Consider the following 21,650-nt stretch of genomic DNA (forward strand, 5'->3'; position numbering starts at 1 on the left):
GGGCTTTACTGATAAGGCCTGCAACTCACTCACTCTCCTTGCTGATGTTATAGCTATCAGGAAGACTGTTTTTAAAAACAAATACCTTAAGGGGCAAGAATGCATAGGTTCAAAAGGGGACCCCATAAGGAAAGTCAGGACCAAGGACAAATCCCATTGCGGCATAACGAATGGTTTTGGAGGATATTTATTTAGAAGACCTTTCAAGAATCTGATAACAATAGGGGATTTAAATAAAGATGGTTGGTCTGGAAGACCTATGAAGGCTGACAAGGCCGATAAATAACCCTTAATGGTAGCCACTGCACAACCTTTCTGCCCTAGAGACAGAGCAAAAGACAAAACGTCCGATAGATGAGCATGTAAGGGATCAATCTGCCTCTCTCCACACCACGCAACAAATTTAGACCATCTATTAGCGTAGATAGATTTAGTGGAGTGTCGCCTGGCCGCTAATATAACATCCACTACCTCAGGCGGGAGAGAGAAAGAACTCAGGTTGCCCCGTTCTATCTCCAGGCATGTAGGTGCAGACTCTGGAGGTTGGGGTGTAAAACCTGCCCCTGCGACAGCGAGAGGAGGTCTGCCCTGAGAGGGAGACGGAGCGGAGGGCACATTGAGAGTTGGAGAAGGTCGGAGTACCATACCCTCCTTGGCCAATCCGGAGCTATTAGGATGACTAGAGCCCGGTCCTGGCGAATCTTCCTCAATACTCGAGGAATCAAGGGTATGGGAGGAAACGCGTAAAGCAACTGGCCGCACCAGGTTATTTGAAACGCGTCCCCCAACGCTCCCTGCATCGGATACTGGAGGCTGCAGAATAACGGACAATGCGCGTTCTCTCGAGTGGCAAACAGATCTACCCGAGGAAACCCCCACCTCTGGAAGATTAAACGGACTTGATCTGGATGGAGACGCCACTCGTGGTCTGCCGAGAATTGGCGACTGAGACTGTCCGCACGCACGTTTAAGACTCCGGCCAGATGGTTTGCTATCAAGCAAATCTGATGGTCCTTTGCCCAGGACCATAGTCGAAGAGCTTCTCTGCAGAGAAGGTACGACCCCACTCCTCCCTGCTTGTTTATGTACCACATCGTGGTAGTATTGTCCGTTAGGACCTGTACCGACTGACCAGGAAGGGAGGAAGGCCTTGAGAGCCAGACGTACAGCCCGTAACTCTAACAGATTGATGTGAAACATCTGTTCCTCTGGAGACCAAAGGCCTTTGATCTCCAAATCCCCCAGATGAGCTCCCCACCCTAGAGTGGAAGCATCCGTTATGACTGTGGCCACTGGTGGCGACTGCTCGAACGGCTTTCCTTGTGAAAGATTGTTGCTTGCAATCCACCACTTCAAATCCACAGCAGCATCTCTGGAGATCTTGACAGTACTCTCTAGATCCCCTTTGTGTTGAGACCACTGCCTTCGGAGGCACCACTGAAGAGCCCTCATGTGCCAGCGAGCATGCGTGACCAACAGAATGCAGGAGGCAAACAGACCGAGCAGACGAAGGACCTTGAGGACTGGAACTACCGCTCCATTTCGAAACATTGGAACCAAATCCTGAATATCTTGAATCCGCTGAGGCGGAGGAAAGGCCCGACCCAATGTTGTATCCAGTACTGCCCCTATGAACAGGAGGCGCTGAGAGGGCTCTAGGTGAGATTTGGGCTCGTTCACCGAAAAACCCAGGTCGAACAACAACTGGGTTGTTGACTGCAGATGATGCGACAAAAGCTCCGGGGACTTGGCTTTGATCAACCAGTCGTCCAAGTAAGGGAATACTGCTATCCCCTTCCTTCTGAGTTCTGCCGCAACCACCGACATCACCTTCGTGAAGACTCGAGGTGCTGAAGTAAGACCGAACGGAAGGACCGCAAACTGATAGTGCTGCGATCCCACCACAAACCGGAGATACTTCCTGTGTGACTTGAGTATCGGGATATGAAAGTAAGCATCCTGCAAGTCGACAGACACCATCCAGTCTTCCTTGTTCAACGCCAAAAGCACCTGTGCTAGGGTCAGCATCTTGAACTTTTCCTGCTTGAGGAACCAATTCAAGATCCTCAGGTCCAGGATTGGTCTCAAACGACTATCCTTCTTGGGAATCAGGAAATACCTTGAGTAACATCCTCGACCCCTTTCCTGCTCTGGGACCAACTCCACCGCGCCCTTTGAAAGGAGGGCTTGTACCTCCTGTTCTAGCAACAGGAGGTGTTCTTCTGAACAATAAGAAGGGCGGGCGGGATGAGGGGCGGGAACTCCCAAAAGGGAAGGGTGTAGCCTTTTCCCACAATACTGAGAACCCAAGTGTCCGTTGTAACAGTCTTCCATTTGTTGAGAAAATGCTGTAATCTTCCCCCTACAGGAGAGGAGTGAGTGGGAAATGGTGGAAGCCTAAGGCTGCTTCCCCTGCTGCACCCCGCCAGAGGATGAGGAAGAGGCAGAATGCTGCTGAGAGGCTCCTCTGGTGCGGACCCTACCTCTCCCTCTAAAAGATCTATAGGGATGGGAAGAGGCAGGTTGCTGATATCTTTCCCGAAAGGAAGAGGAGGAAGAGCCATGCCCAAATCCACGAAACCTCCTGAAAAATCTTGAAGAGGCTGTGGAAGAAGGAGCTTGGAGCCCTAACGACTTAGCCGTGGCCCTGCTCTCCTTAAAACGTTCCAAGGCCGAATCAGCCTTGGCTCCAAACAGTTTGTCCCCATCAAACGGGAGATCCAACAATGTGGACGGTACATCCGCAGAAAAGCCCGAGTTACGGAGCCAGGCCTGCCTCCTTGCCACCACAGTTGTGCCCATTGCTCTGGCCACCGAGTCGGTCGTATCCAGTCCAGTCTGGATAATCTGGGTCGCAGCAGCCTGGGCATTTGAAACAACATCCAAAAGACCCTGGGGAAGCTCTGTAAATGATGAGGAAATGTCATCCATCAGAGCATGAATATACCTCCCCAGGATACAGGTTGCGTTGGTGGCCTTCAACGCCAGACTGCAGGACGAAAAAATCTTCTTGGACTGCGCCTCCAGTTTCTTTGAATCTCTGTCCCCAGGCACCGTCGGGAAAGAACCAGGCGCTGACTTGGATGAACAGGAGGCCTGCACCACCAAGCTCTCCGGCGTAGGGTGCCTAGACAGAAAACCAGGGTCAGTTGGAGCCGCCCGATACCTCCTGGCCACGGCTCTGTGAACTGCTGGGGAAGATGCCGGCCTCTTCCACACCTCTAATACCGGATCCAGCAGAGCGTCATTAAATGGCAAAAGAGGCTCCGCCGCAGCTGAGGCCGGATGTAGCACCTCTGTTAGAAGGTTTTGTTTTGCCTCCACCACCGGCAAAGGCAGGTCCAAAAAACTAGCTGCCTTCCGTACCACTGCGTGAAAGGAAGCAGCCTCCTCAGTATATTCTCCCGGGGACGAAAGATCCCACTCAGGGGAAGTGTCCAGCCCACTGGCCGACTCCAGACCACGCAGCCCATCACCCGAGTCCTCTAGCTCTCCTTCCTCCAGGGCTCGTTGGTACTCCTGCTCCTCTAATACACGTAGAGCACGTCTCCTCGAATGAAGCCGTTGCTCAATACGCGGAGTCGACAGTGCCTCCGCCGAAGTCAAAGATCGGCGCCGATCTTCAGAAGCCACCGACGCCGCGTCCGGCGCCACAGGTAACTTCGGCGCCGACGAAAGAGCAGTCGAAGCAGATGGACCCACCGGAGTCACAGGCCGAAATCCCGACGTCGACGGGATGGAAATCCTCGGGGCCAATCCCTCTGAAGCCACCGGAGCGGCCACCGGCGCCGACATCGGCGCCGAGCCCACGTTCCCAAAAGGGAGAAAGGGCATAAAGGGTGCCGGCCGAAGAGGCGCAGGATCACCCAATGAAAAGGCCAAAGGCCCAGCCGGAGCACCCCCGGAGCCATCTGTTGGAAGATGGCATACATCGCATTCAAGAATGCGGAACTATCGGCTCCAGGGGTGGGAAAAGCCGGATACTGGGGTGCCTGTCTCGAAGGCGACCCCGACGCCGGCCTCGACATCTGCGACGCCGGAGATAACACCTGAGGCTCCAATACCTCAATCACCGACGCCTGTCCAGGTGAAGTCGGAGACGCCGGGGAGGGCAACGGCGTTGAAGGATGCGGCGTAACCGTGGGACTGATCTCCCATGTCCTTCGGCGCCGATCCGAAGACCTGGAACGAGTCTCCTTGCTTGAATGACGCCGAGATTCTCTACGGCGCCGGGAGTCTCGATGACGCCGATGTTTTGGCGAAGAAGACTTCTTGTGATGCTTTTCTTTTTTCGATTTCGCCATAAACAGCTTCGCCTCACGTTCCTTGAGGGCCTTTGGATTCATGTGCTGGCATGAATCACAAGTCGAGACGTCGTGGTCGGAGCTCAAACACCAAAGGCAGTCGGAATGAGGATCCGTCACTGACATCTTGCCTCCACACTCACGACAAGGCTTGAATCCAGACTTTCTCTGCGACATTATTACCACAGCGAAAGACTACGCAGCAAAAATACACTGTAACCACAAAAGTAACAGTTGCTCCCTCGAAGATAACCATTTCGAATGCACGGAAAAAAGGGAACTGACGTCGGCACGTCGTCGAGGACCTCTTATTGCCTGTATGACGTCAGACGGCGTCGCGTGGGCTAGAGTGACGTCGACGTGCAGAGACTAGGAAGAAGATTTCCGTCTAATGCTGGCGCCATGGGAGAATTCATTAGGTGAGGAATCCACAGGTAGTTGTATCCATCAGAAACACATAGGCTTCAATGGAGAAGGGAGTGCCCCGGTTCCAGTCTGCCAGCAAGTAAGTACCCGCGTCTTCGGAGGGCAGACCAGGGGGTTTTGTAGGGCACCGGGGGGGGACACAAGTCAGCACAAAAAGTACACCCTCAGCAGCGCGTGGGCGGCCGGGTGCAGTGTGCAAACATGCGTCGAGTTTCCAATAGATTTCAATGGGAGACCAAGGGGTCTCTTCAGCGGTGAAGGCAGGCAAGGGGGGGGCTCCTCGGGGTAGCCACCACCTGGGCAAGGGAGAGGGCCTCCTGGGGGTCACTCCTGCACTGGAGTTCCGATCCTTCAGGTCCTGGGGGCTGCGGGTGCAGGGTCTTTTCCAGGCGTTGGGATTTCAGAGTCAGGCAGTAGCGGTCAGGGGGAGCCTCTGGATTCCCTCTGCAGGCGTCGCTGTGGGGGCTCAGGGGGGACAACTTTGGTTACTCACAGTCTTGGAGTCTCCGGAGGGTCCTCCCTGTAGCGTTGTTTCTTCACCAGTCGAGTCGGGGTCGCCGGGTGCAGTGTTGCAAGTCTCACGCTTCTAACGGGGATTGCAGGGGTCTTTAAATCTGCTCCTCTGGAGACAAAGTTGCAGTCTTTGTTGAACAGGGCCGCTGTTTCTTGGTCTTTTGGAAGTAGGGCAGTCCTCTGAGGATTCAGAGGTCGCTGGTCCTGGGGAAAGCGTCGCTGGAGCAGTTTTCTTCTGAAGGAGGGAGACAGGCCGGTAGGGCTGGGGCCAAAGCAGTTGGTGTCTTCTTCTCTACAGGGTTTTTCAGCTCAGCAGTCCTCTTCTTCTTTAAGTTGCAGGAATCTAAATTCTTAGGTTCAGGGGAGTCCTTAAATACTAAATTTAAGGGCGTGTTTAGGTCTGGGGGGTTAGTAGCCAATGGTACACCCTCTTTGTGCCTCCTCCCAAGGGGAGGGGGGCACATTCCTATCCCTATTGGGGGAATCCTCCATCTGCAAGATGGATGATTTCTAAAAGTTAGAGTCACTTCAGCTCAGGACACCTTAAGGGCTGTCCTGACTGGCCAGTGACTCCTCCTTGTTATTCTCATTATTTCCTCCGGCCTTGCCGCCAAAAGTGGGGCCGTGGCCGGAGGGGGCGGGCAACTCCACTAGCTGGAGTGCCCTGTGGTGCTGGAACAAAGGGGGTGAGCCTTTGAGGCTCACCGCCAGGTGATACAGCTCCTGCCTGGAGGAGGTGATAGCATCTCCACCCAGTGCAGGCTTTGTTACTGGCCACAGAGTGACAAAGGCACTCTCCCCATGTGGCCAGCAACATGTCTCGAGTGTGGCAGGCTGCTAAAACCAGCCAGCCTACACAGGTAGTTGGTTAAGGTTTCAGGGGGCACCTCTAAGGTGCCCTCTGGGGTGTATTTCATAATAAAATGTAGACTGGCATCAGTGTGCATTTATTGTGCTGAGAAGTTTGATACCAAACTTCCCAGTTTTCAGTGTAGCCATTATGGTGCTGTGGAGTTCGTGTTTGACAGACTCCCAGACCATATACTCTTATGGCTTCCCTGCACTTACAATGTCTAAGGTTTGGCTTAGACACTGTAGGGGCACAGTGCTCGTGCACTGGTGCCCTCACCTATGGTACAGTGCACCCTGCCTTAGGGCTGTAAGGCCTGCTAGAGGGGTGACTTATCTATACTGCATAGGCAGTGTGAGGTTGGCATGGCACCCTGAGGGGAGTGCCATGTCGACTTACTCGTTTTGTCCTCACCAGCACACACAAGCTGGCAAGCAGTGTGTCTGTGCTGGGTGAGGGGTCCCCAGGGTGGCATAAGATATGCTGCAGCCCTTAGAGACCTTCCCTGGCATCAGGGCCCTTGGTACCAGGGGTACCAGTTACAAGGGACTTACCTGGATGCCAGGGTGTGCCAATTGTGTAAAACAAAAGTACAGGTTAGGGAAAGAACACTGGTGCTGGGGCCTGGTTAGCAGGCCTCAGCACACTTTCAATTCAAAACATAGCATCAGCAAAGGCAAAAGGAGGCATTTCCTTACATCAGGCTTCCTCTACCTGGAACTCATCACACGATTGGGGAAGGAGTGCTTAATATGTTTCAATATAGCCCTTCAGCAACCATGGTCGATGCAACATTTTGTCCTATGTCTAGGTTTACGCCTGCCCTGGGTTTTCATTCCGATAATCTGCCCAACCCTCCTTACCAGTCTGTCTAAACTTTAACAGCATTCCTTAAAGCTAGTGCTTTAATGACATATGGTAATAGCTAAGAAACTATCTGTATATCATTATCAATAAATCCCTCACAGTTAATGCTCCTCTACCAAAACCCTAGCATGTCAATAGCGACGACTTGTCAGAACAAGATAGGAGTGTAGTATAAAGAGCTTTGCATGCTCAGATTGTAGCTGAGCAGCATTAATGCATGCAAACATGATATTGATCTCTAGCAATATTTTTAATATGAAGACTTACACTTACCAAGCCATTAATCAGACTGTCCCAGTGAACTGGCTCAATGTGCTTCTCCAGATACCTCTCATGCAGCACCCCAAGCATCGTGCACTCCAAGTGCTGGCTGCCCTCCAGCAGTTTCTGCTCGGATTGCTTCAACTGTGAGCTGATCTGCTCGGGTGACATGAAGAGATAGAGACCCTTACAGAATCTCAAAGAACTCAAGCAGGAATCTCATTTCCAAATGCATTACCAAGAACCTGTTGGTTCCACTGCGCTCATCTACCATGTGCTGTACCCTCTGCATTACCAGATTTTCATCAGGGACCTTTACAATGCTATGCCACATCTTCCTCTCCATCTCTGCAGATTAATTAGCCACAGAAAGACTTGCAGTTTGACAGCGAGGCAAGAGATGGCCTTGGTCCAAGACCAGAACAATGAATGTAATGATATGGAGTTGGCCTTCAAACAATATGTACAGATCCAAGCAGAAAGCCTGGGATGGAATGCAGATGTTTGCAAGGACTGGTGGGCACAGTGTGGGCAAGGAAGGAAACACTGCACCATGGAAGAGAACTGGTGCTAGTTCACATTATGGTAATGACTTGTTTTCCCAAGTGACCAGCACTCTTATAACAGGCGACAAAAGTCAAAGGGAGCTACAAGATATAATGCTTATGATACATAGTTGGTTGTGTCAATGCAGACAGACAAAAAGCTGAATAGGTCTATTAGCATAGTCTGAGAAGGGTTCCACAAGTCAGTAAAATAAAGGAGGACAGGAACAGGGAAAATATAATTCTGTGAAAAGACAGGTGATGAAAAGGTAGCACATGTCAGATCCGCAGTAACCATATGGCATCGACCTAATGGCATTTCTTCTTTCTCATAACAAGTAGAGTAACTGTGTCCTTCACCATGATTTACATTCAAATGTTTGATTTAATGAAAAGGAGGAGACAAAGACGGGCTGAAGCATGTTTGGCTCCCTTCTTGGTGTTTCCTGTGGTTTTAATAGCAAAATACTACAAATACAATGATATCACAAGAGGCACTGGCTGCCGTTGATGTCGTCACACCGGGGAACAGCATGGAAATGCCTCCCAATGTATAGAGAAGCGTACAGATTACATTTTGAATTCCTGAATACTGTGTCCTCTCTAACAACCCCGTGCAGACACCGGTCATAAAATGTAGCATCAAGTGGACAGCACACCGGGCTACACTCAGCCGATTACATGCAATAGCCCTTGTCCAGGAAAAGTGTTCATATGAATCATGGCACGCACCATTTACAGTTTTATACGGTCAAGGAGCTTCATAAATCTGACATAGAGAACATATAAGGGTCAAAAAGTTGCTCGGTGGCCAAAACACACCGTTATTTGTGGACTTTACTTTTAAAAATTGATGTTTTCAGGGATGGTAGAATAAGTGATTTGAAGGACACAAGCAAAGAGCAATCAAAGATCGCTCATTGGAAAGCCTATGCTTCACAAAATGGGGGGTTTTGCGAGGGAGAAGAATGAAAATGTAAACGTACAGTAGTGTATGTGAGTCACAACATCCATTGTTGGGCTCAAGACACACATTGTGCATCTTTGTGAATAGAAAGGCAAAGCAGCAAAGAACGGGGTGGCAATAGCAGGGTTCCTGTTCCTTTGGAAAGTATGAGCCTACGTGTAATAAGAAAATAGTTTTCAGGTTTTATTATGGACATTATTTTTTTGTAACATTAGATGCCCATAATGAAGCACTTATTAGTTTATGGGTTACACTCCTGGGGTGAAGTTCACTTGTACTATACCTGAAAGATTGTTTAATGTTGATCTGTGTTTCGGTTTTTACTGGGTGTCAATATTATTTCATTGTTGTGAGGGTTAGTGACAACACGCTTTTAGTCAATAAAGGTTATGCCCCTCAATATCCCCTAACCTAAAAGGAAGCTTGTAATTAACTGTCAGGCTGATAGAGCTTGTAACCGGCACTGTCTGCTTTGTTGTTGGTGTATGCATATTTATTTTTTATTTTACGAGGATAATGGAATAGGAGTATAAACATCAAAGGAACCCTGGTGGTACTGTGTGATTGAAAGTGGTATGAAATCAGAGGCAAGAGTAAAAGGAAAGTGGTAAAGCACATAAGGAGGGAGGTGAAAAGCAAAGGAAAGTAACAAGAAGAATAAGGGGGGGAAATAAGTGCCCAGGAGACAGAGACAAGGGAAGGAAGGGACATAAAGAGAAAGAACAAAAGCACAAAAGAGTGAGTGAAAAGGAAAGGAAAGAACAAAGGGCCAGATGTAGCAAAGGGTTTTTCCCATTCTGTGTCAATGGGAAAATATGTTCGTACATATGGCCCAAAGAAACTAAAAAAATAAATAAAAATAAAATAGAACATGGCAAAGTTGGTGTGAAATAAGAAGGAAGAAAAAATTAACAAGGAACAGATAAGTAGGATTTAAGAACAGAGCCTGGGGAAATGGAAGTGGGTTACAGAAAGAAATAATAAATGATACTGAAAACTAGGTCATTTTTCTCCAGGCTAAATACTAGATTACAGAGCAAAGCATGCATCTTTGAAAACCTACATCCATGAAAGCTCTGCGCAAGTGCTGTGGCAGGTTCCGGCGGAAATCTCTGCAGCTTCTCAGCTCCCTCAGGGTGAACTTTTTAAGGATCTCGCTGTTGCTTCGCCCGCCAACACGCACAATGCCCTTGGCCAAAAACGAGTGGATTCCTAGAAGATACAGAAATATTTGTCATGGTTAAAAGCAATTAAATGCAGCAATTCACCTTCTTCATTACTATTCCCACAGTCCACCATCAAAATGAAATAAAATATGGCTCTCCTGTATGAATTCTCTGCAGAATTGTCAAGGATTGAATGGGCATAGGGGTTTACCTACTGTATTACTCTCCTGAGCATACTTGCTAACCCCCAGTGGACAGTGCAGCCAACTCACAATATTTTTAGGGGTAAAAATTCCAGAACCTAAATTTACCCTTGTGCAACACATATCTTTTGTGGGTGACAATCGCCCTCTATGGGTGAGTTCCTCCTCAAAATTATCTCTTCCCCTTCATAGACTCACAAACTCAAGCATTTTACCTTCGAGAAACTGGTCCAAGGCATGGTTCGTGTAGCACACGACAAGCACCGGAAATGTTCGATGGTTAATCTGCCACACATGGTCATTCGTGAGAAGTGCCTGTGCGATCTTCAGTCCAACATAAGTTTTACCTGGTGGAAACAGAGAGGCAAATGACAATGGTATCATGGACAACACTGCAAAAGGTCTGGTTCGTGTGGAAGAAAGACCGTTGCAAGGGAGTCAGCTAGAGATGGGTACCCCATGAATATGACAATAGTAATACTGGCCCTTTGAGCACGTTATTGTGACTACATCACCCATGGTATAACACATTCTCTAACACGATATGACCACATAACTGAATCAATGTAACTCCATAATAGTTGGCTCTACAGCAATATCAATGTATCCTCACAGGCTGTACCATAATAGCTGTGTGCTCTACTACAGGTCACCCAGGCTCTAAACAATATCATGTTATCAGAGGCTCTATCATACTGTCAAAACATCAACACGTTCTAACACATTTTCACCACAAGACCCAAAACTTTATGGTGTCAACCCATCACCGAAACTGTCCTCAGTACCATTATATGGACAACTGGGGCACTGTTATTTCAGTCTGTACTGATGGAGGGTGGTGGAGAGTGAGAGCGAGAAACAGACAGAAAGATGAGAGAAAGAGAGAAAGAAAGAGGGAGAGAGAAAGAAAGGGAGAGAGGGGGACAAGGAAAACAAGTGTTCTGCTTAGAAAGTGTTCTCCTTTGTGGTGCAGATCAATGTAGTGTTGAGTGCGTGTTTTCATCTTCTCAGGCTCATTATGTAAATCTTACCATATCTTCCTTAGCACAGCCTGCAATGGTAGTTTTTTCTTGTAACTAAGACATGCATGTTATCGCTTAACAGTTTCTATCTGGGTTTCCCAGATTACAGAAGCAATAGATTACAAGGGACGCACATTTTTGCAACATGATCTGTACTGCACATGTGAAAATCTAATTATGTGGCAAAGCAGCACAAGTGCTTACTCCATTTGACTCTTGGACAGTGGCATCATCTGAATGCCATAATATCTTTCAGCATTATGCTCGACCATTAAACTTGGAGGGTCAATTTCTCCTGAACATCCTCCTGATCAAGATGGCAAGTGTGCACCGGCGTTCCCTCAGTTATTCAGGAGGCAAGCTGTCAATGCACGACCAGTGGAATTAAGACATATCTAAAATCTTTAGAGTTCTGTAAAGTTATTAATGACTGTGAATTTTGGAGACAGGAAACAGCACTTGCATTTTTTTGTTTTGGCTCCAACACCATGAATCCAGTGTTTGGAGTATTCTGGCACTCTACAAATAATAACATTAATCATGTAATCATAACAGTCACCTTTATTTTGGTATTATGCTACTGCCACATACCGTCTGAACAGTTCACTAACTGTAGACGTAGTTTCGTTTTCTAGATTAAGCACACTGGAAATCACCCCATAGGCGGCCATTGACACTGGGCCTTGAGTTTCTTTTCCTATTTATAACTTTAGTTTCTCAGGTACTTTCCGGGATAGTGTATTGTTCGGAAAAAGGAAGTTATTATAACTAACGTCAAGGTGAAAGGGTAAGAGCCCTGGTGAAAAGGTTGAGAAATTGGATTTCATGTTTTGAAACAAAAAGTGGTTCCTCTTAAAATAACTCCAAAAGAAGTTGTGCTGCTCCACTCCCCTTTAAAGGGCACGTCCAGGGTCCCTGCTTGGTCTGCATTATCCTGTGCTTCAAGTATTTTTAGACAATCCACTGCAGAAAATTGCATTGTGGATGGAACGAACATGTTTGCAGTGGTTGACTTGCATAATGGCACTTGCTCCTGCTACACACAATGTGACAGATGGATGTAATGTGGATGTTGAAATGATTAGTCAACACAGAGTCAGTGCTGGCCCTTTAACATGGCACATCCATGCATTTGCCTAGGGATGGGAAGTAGCTGGCTGGCCATTTTCTCCCATGGCAACAAAAACTCCATAGTAGGCACTCCAAATCTTCAGTGGAAATGGTAATGTGCAGAACCTTGCCAGATAACACCACAAACAAAAGCCAATAATTAGTATTCTCAGCTAAGTAAAACCCATGACAGCCACAAAGTTGTGAGCTGTTATACTTTCTGCCCTACGAACTTCAGAAAATGCAGACCTCTTTAGCACTTACAGATAGCCATCGGAAACGTACAGAAATCGACACTGATCTCTCAGATACCACACATTCTCACGTAGTTAAATCAGAAATCCGCTCCCATATGGCTAGTCCTATGTCTGAAGCACAAGTTCAATGTTTTGTGGATCAAAAACAATCTAAGTGGTTCCGGAGAAAATCTACCACAATCAAAGAGTACCAAAATGAGTGAAAATTATTTTCAGTTAGGTAGAAAACTGTGTAAATTAATGAGCCACAAACCTGTACACTGGCATCTTCTCCTTCACCAAGTAAAAAAAACAGCTTACTTATGCAAGAACATACATATTTGGGCCCCAGCTGTAGATCTACATGCCACATTTCTACAGGCATGTTACATAACTGTAGGAAGTTGGCTCTGTATGTGCTATTTCAAAGTAAGGAATAGCATGCACAGAGTCCAAGGGTTCCCCTTAGAGGTAAAATAGTGGTAAAAAGAGATAATACTAATGCTCTATTTTGTGGTAGTGTGGTCGAGCAGTAGGCTTATCCAAGGAGTATGGTAAGCATTTGTTGTACATACACACAGACAATAAATGAGGTACACACACTCAGAGACAAATCCAGCCAATAGGTTTTGTTATAGAAAAATATATTTTCTTAGTTTATTTTAAGAACCGCAGGTTCAAATTTTACATGTAATAACTCATTTGAAAGGTATTGCAGGTAAGTACTCTAGGAACTTTGAATCATTACATTAGCATGTATACTTTTGTCATAAAACACAATAAGCTGTTTTAAAAGTGGACACAGTGCAATTTTCACAGTTCCTGGGGAGGTAAGTTATTGTTAGTTTTAACAGGTAAGTAAGACACTTACAAGTTTCAGTTTTTGGTCCAAGGTAGCCCACCGTTGGGGGTTCAGAGCAACCCCAAAGTTATCACACCAGCAGCTCAGGGCCGGTCAGGTGCAAAGGTCAAAGAGGTGCCAAAAACACATAGGCTTCAATGGAGAGAAGGGGGTGCCCCGGTTCCAGTCTGCCTGCAGGTAAGTACCCGCGTCTTCGGAGGGCAGACCAGGGGGGTTTTGTAGGGCACCGGGGGGGACACAAGTTAGCACAGAAAGTACACCCTCAGCAGCGCGGGGGCGGCCGGGTGCAGTGTGGGAACAAGCATCGGGTTTCCTTCAGTTTTCAATGGGAGACCAAGAGGTCTCTTCAGCGGTGCAGGCAGGCAAGGGGGGGCTCCTCGGGGTAGCCGCCACCTAGGCAAGGGAGAGGGCCTCCTGGGGGTCACTCCTGCACAGAAGTTCAGTTTCTTTAGGCGCTGGGGGCTGCGGGTGCAGGGTCTTTTCCAGGCGTCGGGAAATGGAGTTCAGGCAGTCGCGGTCAGGGGGAGCCTGGGGATTCCCTCTGCAGGCGTCGCTGTGGGGGCTCAGGGGGGACAACTTTGGTTACTCACAGTCGTAGAGTCGCCGGAGGGTCCTCCCTGAGTTGGTTGTTCTCCACCAGTCGAGTCGGGGTCGCCGGGTGCAGTGTTGCAAGTCTCACGCTTCTTGCGGGGAGTTGCAGGGGTCTTTAAATCTGCTCCTTGTAACAAAGTTGCAGTTCTTTTGGAGCAGTGCCGCTGTCCTCGGGAGTTTCTTGTCTTCTTCGAAGCGGGGCAGTCCTCAGAGGATTCAGAGGTCGCTGGTCCCTTGGAAAGCGTCGCTGGAGCAGGGTTCTTTGGAAGGCAGGAGACAGGCCGGTGAGTTCTGGGGCCAAGGCAGTTGGTGTCTTCTGGTCTTCCTCTGCAGGGGTTTTCAGCTTTGCAGTCCTTCTTCTTGTAGTTGCAGGAATCTAGTTTCTAGGTTCAGGGAGAGCCCTTAAATACTAAATTTAAGGGCGTGTTTAGGTCTGGGGGGTTAGTAGCCAATGGCTACTAGCCCTGAGGGTGAGTACACCCTCTTTGTGCCTCCTCCCAAGGGGTGGGGGTCACATCCCTAATCCTATTGGGGGAATCCTCCATCTGCAAGATGGAGGATTTCTAAAAGTTAGAGTCACCTCAGCTCAGGACACCTTAGGGGCTGTCCTGACTGGCCAGTGACCCCTCCTTGTTTTTCTCATTATCTCTCCTGGACTTGCCGCCAAAAGTGGGGGCTGGGTCCAGGGGGCGGGCATCTCCACTAGCTGGAGTGCCCTGGGGCATTGTAACACGAAGCTTGAGCCTTTGAAGCTCACTGCTAGGTGTTACAGTTCCTGCAGGGGGGAGGTGTGAAGCACCTCCACCCAGAGCAGGCTTTGTTTCTGTCCTCAGAGAGCACAAAGGCTCTCACCGCATGAGGTCAGAAACTCGTCTCAGCAGCAGGCTGGCACAGACCAGTCAGTCCTGCACTGAACAATTGGGTAAAATACAGGGTGCATCTCTAAGATGCCCTCTGTGTGCATTTTTTAATAAATCCAACACTGGCATCAGTGTGGGTTTATTATTCTGAGAAGTTTGATACCAAACTTCCCAGTATTCAGTGTAGCCATTATGGAGCTGTGGAGTTCGTTTTTGACAGACTCCCAGCCCATATACTCTTATGGCTACCCTGCACTTACAATGTCTAAGGTTTTGCTTAGACACTGTAGGGGCATAGTGCTCATGCACATATGCCCTCACCTGTGGTATAGTGCACCCTGCCTTAGGGCTGTAAGGCCTGCTAGAGGGGTGACTTACCTATGCCACAAGCAGTGTGAGGTTGGCATGGCACCCTGAGGGGAGTGCCATGTCGACTTAGTCATTTTCTCCCCACCAGCACACACAAGCTGGCAAGCAGTGTGTCTGTGTTGAGTGAGGGGTCCCTAGGGTGGCATAAGACATGCTGCAGCCCTTACAGACCTTCCCTGGCATCAGGGCCCTTGGTACCAGGGGTACCAGTTACAAGGGACTTACCTAGGTGCCAGGGTTGTGCCAATTGTGGAGTCAATGGTACATTTTAGGTGAAAGAACACTGGTGCTGGGGCCTGGTTAGCAGGGTCCCAGCACACTTCTCAGTCAAGTCAGCATCAGTATCAGGCAAAAAGTGGGGGGTAACTGCAACAGGGAGCCATTTCTTTACAATAACTATCACCAGTCCAATTCCTGTGAAACATAATGTAGGATTTACAATTTCTGCGCACCACCTAGGTGACCTAAACGTTTGTGAATTTTGACCCAATGGTCCATTCAAAGCAACAGAGGGTGCTTCAATAGAAACCGCTTTACTGACAGCTGAAATCATGTTAGATTTTGTTGGCATTGAGATTGTTCGCTAACATAGAAACAACTTAAGGTGCACTTATCTGCCCAATTTCACATAAAGTACTCATTTGTTCCAGTAAGGTTTTAACTTGTACAGAAAACTGTTCAACTTAACAATAGTACACTAATTAATGGAGATAGTGTCGGTCTGTACCATCCACACTCTCTTACCTCCCTGGCCCTGTATCTTCACTACTGTCTGCCTTTTAGCTTTTCAGAGCTCAAAATCTCTGGAGTTTCAGTCTCTCTCGAAACCTATGAACACTGTGAAAACGGAAGGCTTATTTACTAGCGTCTTTTCGTGAAAACAATACCACACAAGTGTTCTGCAGATCAGGTGAAACATAATGCATGGCAGGAAAAGTAAACTGATGCAGCATGCTCACCGTACTTTTGGTAACAATTTGATTTTTTACGACCATAAACGTGTGGCACCAGGCCACAATTTTATTTTTAAGTTAAATAATCTAATGATTTTGACAAAACAAAAGGCTCGCAAGAGTGCATAGCACCATGCTACGAAACATAAAGATCAATCATGGTGCTTTATGTTTATTCTTTCAAGTATTTGTTTTTTCAATACACTCTATCAGTATTGTATTGAATTTTCAGATGCCATAGCTCTTGAGACTGCTGCCCAAATATTTTGCATTCCAAGATCTCAATACTGTCAGTCGCTCACTTTTGTCCCCCATCGCCATGCCAACCATTTCCACATCCTTTCTACCATGGAGTGCACACTAGATTTTGTAAAAAGGCCTAATGTTTCTCCCCCACAAACACTTGAACTCCTATTTATTCTGCTGCTATAATGTTGCCTCAGGATTATTAATTAATTGGTGCTATCAAAACTTCAAGCAGCTCATAGAAACTATAGTGCGCTGGTGGCTTTTGAAGGACTGTGACCAGCAGCTCAATCTTCATTTTCACCCCACACGAGGGTCACAAGGGCCCAGCAAGGTGTACGGTGTGGCAGTCATTTCAATTAGATGCCACAGAGAACTGGCAAGCCCCCAATGTGGAAAATGAAGTCTTGGAACTTTGGGGCATTCTGCTCGACAGTCAAATATAAGGTTCTGCATGGCCACGAACCATGGTGGACTATTTTGCTGCATATGTATAAAGAGGAGTCTTTAAGAACCTGAAATATCAATGATACAGTTCTATGTACCTTAGGAGTAGGTGGACGCTGTATGTTTTGGTTTGAATGAAGGAAATATGACCAGGTAATATGCTGTTAGTTGGGTAATGGTGACATCTCAAGACATTGCTAAATTCTAAGAGAAAAGGGTCAGATCTGAGTGCATAAGGAAGGGATTGTTTTGTACTCTTCAGCTCACCTGTCCCTGGGGGGCCCTGGATAACGGCTAACTCCTTGGTAAGAGCAAGTTGTAGTGCCTTCATCTGGGAATCATCCAAGTGCAGAGCTTCTTTTGAAGGCCAGTCTCCAGGGTGAAGAATGTCAATGGTGCGACTCCTGTGCAAACACAGAGGATCTACGTGGGCCTTGTCTGCCCCAGAGCCACTCTCAAGCAAAGATGTAAGATCATAAGTGCCACCCATTCGCAAATATCTGGGTGGTGCCACATCTGTATTGCACTCTACAATATATTTCTGGAAGGGCACATCCTCCTCCTGGATCTCCTGCAGCCCTTCTAGGACATGCCGATAGGCCTCGAAGTAAGCTGTGGTCTCCACCATGAGGTAAGAGTCAGAGGGCTGGATATCTGCCAATAGTTCCTGACTCTTTTCAAAGCGCAGCTGCACAATTCCATGCTGCAGGTCTTCTGAGTCACGGTTAGAAACAGTTGCTAATAAGAATGTTTCAAAGTTGTCCTTGGACATGCAAACTAAAGAGCCATATATAAGGCGTTTGGAGTTCTGCCACCTAACAAACTTCAGGGGCTGTGTGTTGAACTGCACCTTGTAGACAATGCCGGAATAGGAGCACATGGGAGTAATGATTCGTGTATCAAAGTAGATCCTAATGTCATCAAAGCGCCTCTTTCGCAAGCCCTGGTCTTCATAGCTCTCAAGAAGCTCCATGATGCCTTCTCTAAGGGGTCTAACAAAGTCCTCCCTCAGGAGGCGGAAGTGTGTATCCAGGTAGATGGAAGTGCTTTCATATCTCCCACAGAGCATGTTGGGACGAAGGAACGGCCTGTCATTCTTGTGAATTTCATTGTATGTGGGGTAAATGGTAACTGTGCGGTAACTGTCCTGGCCATTGTCCTCTGAATCTAGCATGGTGTAGGTGTCAACACGAAGTGTTCCTTCTCGCCTCTTCTGCTGTAGATGCTGAATATTGGCTCGAATTTTTTCCACGCTCTTCTCCACCTTTTCGCCAATATCTACCCCAGATGCCCTCAGGATATTCATTGATGTTGGTAGGATAGAAACAAGCATGGATGTTTCCTGAACAGAACTTGCTGGGAAGACACTCACCAGTTCCTGTAGGAGGGAAACTATGTTCCCAATATGCACTGGATATTGGTGGCGCCGAGCAGGTAAATACTCGGTCATCATGCCAACAATATATTGGGGAAGGCACATCTTGAGGAAGTTTGAATCCTTTAAAATGCCTAGCAGGTGCTGAATGCTCTGACGGTCTAGTTTGGAGCTACAAGCCTTGCACAGCACCTGACAGATGAGCTCCAGGAAATCAGGTTTTATGGTTTGCATGGAGAGCAACTCCTTCAACCCAGAGTGTGATGCAAGTGTGATGACCACTTCAGAGGGATCTTTATCAAGGAGTTCTTCCACTGCTTTATAGCCCAGCCTCCTCACCTGCTGAGGTTGCTCGTGACCTTGTGCTGCATCCTGGAAGCAAGGATTCCCTTGTGGATGAACTCTTCGCTCTCTGCCACCATTATGGTTCTCATATTGCTCTCTCCTTCCCTCATTTTCAGGTCCATTCCTATGCCCTCGTCCTCGGTTATGGCCTTGGCCACAATGGTTTCTCCTAGCAGGCTGAGGGCCCCTCCCTAAAGGGTTATGTCCATCATCACCCTGTAAAGGACCAACTAAAGGGTCAAACTGGGGCCAAGGGTGTCCTCTAGGAGGGCCCATAGGATGGTTTCCTCTTAACTGGTCTGCTCCAGGTGGGTATCCTCGTAGTCGGTCTGCCCCAGGTGGGTGTCTTTGTAGTTGGTCTGCACCGGCCGGGTTTCCTCTCGGTCGAAATCCTCCTCGGTTCCCTCTCCGTGGTGGACCACCATCCGGACGATCCCCAGGAACTGAAAAATAAAAAAAAAACATTCAAGATTCTTCTTGAAATATAGGGGCATATTTGCAAAGGCTCTCTGGAGCTTTTAAAGTATTACTCCTCTATTTACTCTTTCATGTGATTGTAAATTAGTCCCAAGACATCCAAATTCAGGATAAAATGGGCAAATTCAAGAAATATTCATACTCACTTGGTACAACTGGAAAGGAATGTGCCCTCTTTGTACTTTTACCAATACAAAGCAGGACTTTTCGGGGCCAATTCACAAAGGTACGTAAGAGTACATAAAAAAATGCTCCTGCAGTAAAGCTTTGCATACTCATAAATGTGAATAGGACCTTAAATTCCTATTTCCGCTGCTTGCAAACTAATTAAAGTCTTAATTGCCTCATTCAAATCAAGATCTGTGTTAGAAAGTTTGAAATTTAGCCAAGTCCCAATTAAATCAGTTTAGAAAGTTGAAGAGCATATTAGTCTTCCCTGAAACTGCTTAAAAAAGCGATTGTACTTGTCAATTATTCTGATCCATTGAGTTGACAAATGGAATCAAAGACTAAATGATGTATAATGGCACATGGAGCCAAGATGGTATAACTTATTTTTTCTTTTTGGACTTTTGGCTACTTTTCTCACTATAGCCTCATAAGCCCTGCTGTCTCTACCACTGAATATCGAAATAAGTTTGCTAAACGATCTCAGAGAATGCCCTACATTACAAATGGCTACAGTGCTTACATCAGAAGAAGATACGGTAGATGTTGTTCATCGCAGCAAAAAAAAAAACATAAAAGTGAGCCCATTTCATGACTGCATGTTACATAAGTCATGAAGAACGTCTTTATTTTTTAGTACTGGTTTGACAATGTGGCTGCTTGCGTAACCTACAGTTACTAATTCTTTACAATATACAGAGAGCGGGTTTGGTTCCACCCAGAGGAGCATATCTGTCTCACCATATGATATTGCCTGTTTGGTGTATCAGCCTGTCCCGTGTGGGAAGCCCTGCAATGGACAAGGGACTATTTACAACTCAACAGTACACTAAATTAAACATTTTATCTCAGAGATGCATTGTATAGAAAAACTATCTTTTTTATTTTTCACTGCAGTAAGCTTCCTTTTAATCCTTTAGTCGGAGATGAATGTGCAAACCAAATAAACTGACTTTGCCAGTGCTTGTTTTGCCAACGTCTTGGATCACACCGGTGTTATTATTAATTGAAAATAGTGTATATAAATTACTGATTTAAAAAGAAACACAACATCCCCATACTTGCTTTCTGCCAGCCTCAGAAAATATATCTTCTGCTGAATCTGCCCTTTCCCGCAATAGCAGTACAATATAGCATTTATTTCTCACCTCTCCTGTGACCATTTGGGGGATGTTGCGGGCCCTGCCAAGGCCGTCTGTTGGGGTGGTTACCATCCATTTTCGGAACTTTGTTTGTCTCAGCTGTTGGCAGAAACGCACAAAAATAAAATAGTGAGGACCGTAAGGGGACAATGAAGGAATTTTCGCAGGGTCAAATGTAAGACATAAAAAGGTCCAATGAGGTCAGGATCGGTGGCAATGCAAGAAATCTGAACCTACAAATGAAAATCACAGGTGCTTTAATTCTCTCTACCGCTCACCCCAGCCCACCCCATTACCTGCAATACCCGTCCTGATTACTATCAGCTACTTGGTGGAAAGACTAACAACCCACATTGAACTGTCACTCTCTGGTGAGATACTAGCATTCTTGAGGTAAAATCCCATTTAAAACGATCCTATCTGATTCCCTCTATTTTGTACTCTACTTTCCTCTCAATGGCTTCACTTGTCACTCTCCCGATGTCATTCAGCACTTTGCAGTGACTTTATGGTCGGTAGCCTGCTCTTCAAATAACACAGATGGTGGTAGCCGGGAGATGGAGGGGTCTGTTACTCACTACTTTACCAATTTGGACAAGAGTGATGCCAGCCTTACTCTCACACCAAGCAGATAATGTGGGAGTAGCAGGGCTATGGATAGCAATGTAGGTGCCAGACCCTGGAGCACCAGAATAATGTTTGAGGGTCTGACAGATGTATTCTTGGCTACGCCACACTCTTGTACTTGACTTAGCTTACCAACATCTTAGGCTCTTACAGGGTAGCTGAACATCCAAGAGCTCCTCCTATTTTAGGTGTTGTTGCAATTTGTTGGGTTGTGAGGAGGAACCATATGATAAAACAAGCCCCCTCAAGGTGGGTGAGGGTTCTCATCCTAAAAAAAAATCTTACTTTTTCTTTTGTCAGAAGCATCGATTTGTAGTGAATTTTTTTCAACATTCAACCCAGTTTTAGCTGTTATACCCAGATTCATTGTTGTTATTTTCTCTGTCTTCTGAAGTTTGTACTAAAATACTCTCTTGTCCTTTTTGTGTTATTTGGTACACCCACAACCCCAAGCTCATATATAGTGGAAAATGTGGACTAAGATGCAAGGCTCAATCAAACAGCCCCTGCACAATCACCTATCAAATAAGGGTGAGATGAAAGTTGGGTCCTACTGCACCATATATAATACTGCATACTCTGTTTCACTATTACCCACCTGCCCACATACTTTTCAAGAGAGAGACATGCCTAGGGGACTTTCTGTTGCATGGCATATGCTGTCCTTGCCCTGGAGAGTCTGCTGTAACCTCTAATCGTTTCCACCCTTGTTTAGGTT

The 21,650-nt window shown here is 46.9% G+C and overlaps 1 protein-coding gene across 4 annotated transcripts in view; it reads right to left on the bottom strand.

Annotated features, from left to right (window-relative positions):
• The window catches only part of ZNFX1 (zinc finger NFX1-type containing 1), a 191,909-nt gene that overhangs the window by 157,730 nt on the left and 12,529 nt on the right, over nucleotides 1–21,650 (bottom strand). For all 4 annotated transcript variants that reach the window (XM_069243475.1, XM_069243477.1, XM_069243474.1 and 1 more), the window contains exons 2-6: nucleotides 20,312–20,404; nucleotides 17,066–18,961; nucleotides 10,318–10,449; nucleotides 9,797–9,945; nucleotides 7,234–7,377 (exon numbers count right to left, since the gene is read on the bottom strand). In XM_069243475.1, coding sequence (XP_069099576.1) covers nucleotides 7,234–7,377; nucleotides 9,797–9,945; nucleotides 10,318–10,449; nucleotides 17,066–18,961; nucleotides 20,312–20,381 — 2,391 coding nt within the window. In that variant the 5' untranslated portion in view covers nucleotides 20,382–20,404. The remainder of the gene's footprint in view (nucleotides 1–7,233; nucleotides 7,378–9,796; nucleotides 9,946–10,317; nucleotides 10,450–17,065; nucleotides 18,962–20,311; nucleotides 20,405–21,650) is intronic.

The sequence above is a fragment of the Pleurodeles waltl genome, chromosome 7 (assembly GCF_031143425.1).
Source record: "Pleurodeles waltl isolate 20211129_DDA chromosome 7, aPleWal1.hap1.20221129, whole genome shotgun sequence".
Lineage (NCBI taxonomy): Eukaryota > Metazoa > Chordata > Amphibia > Caudata > Salamandridae > Pleurodeles > Pleurodeles waltl.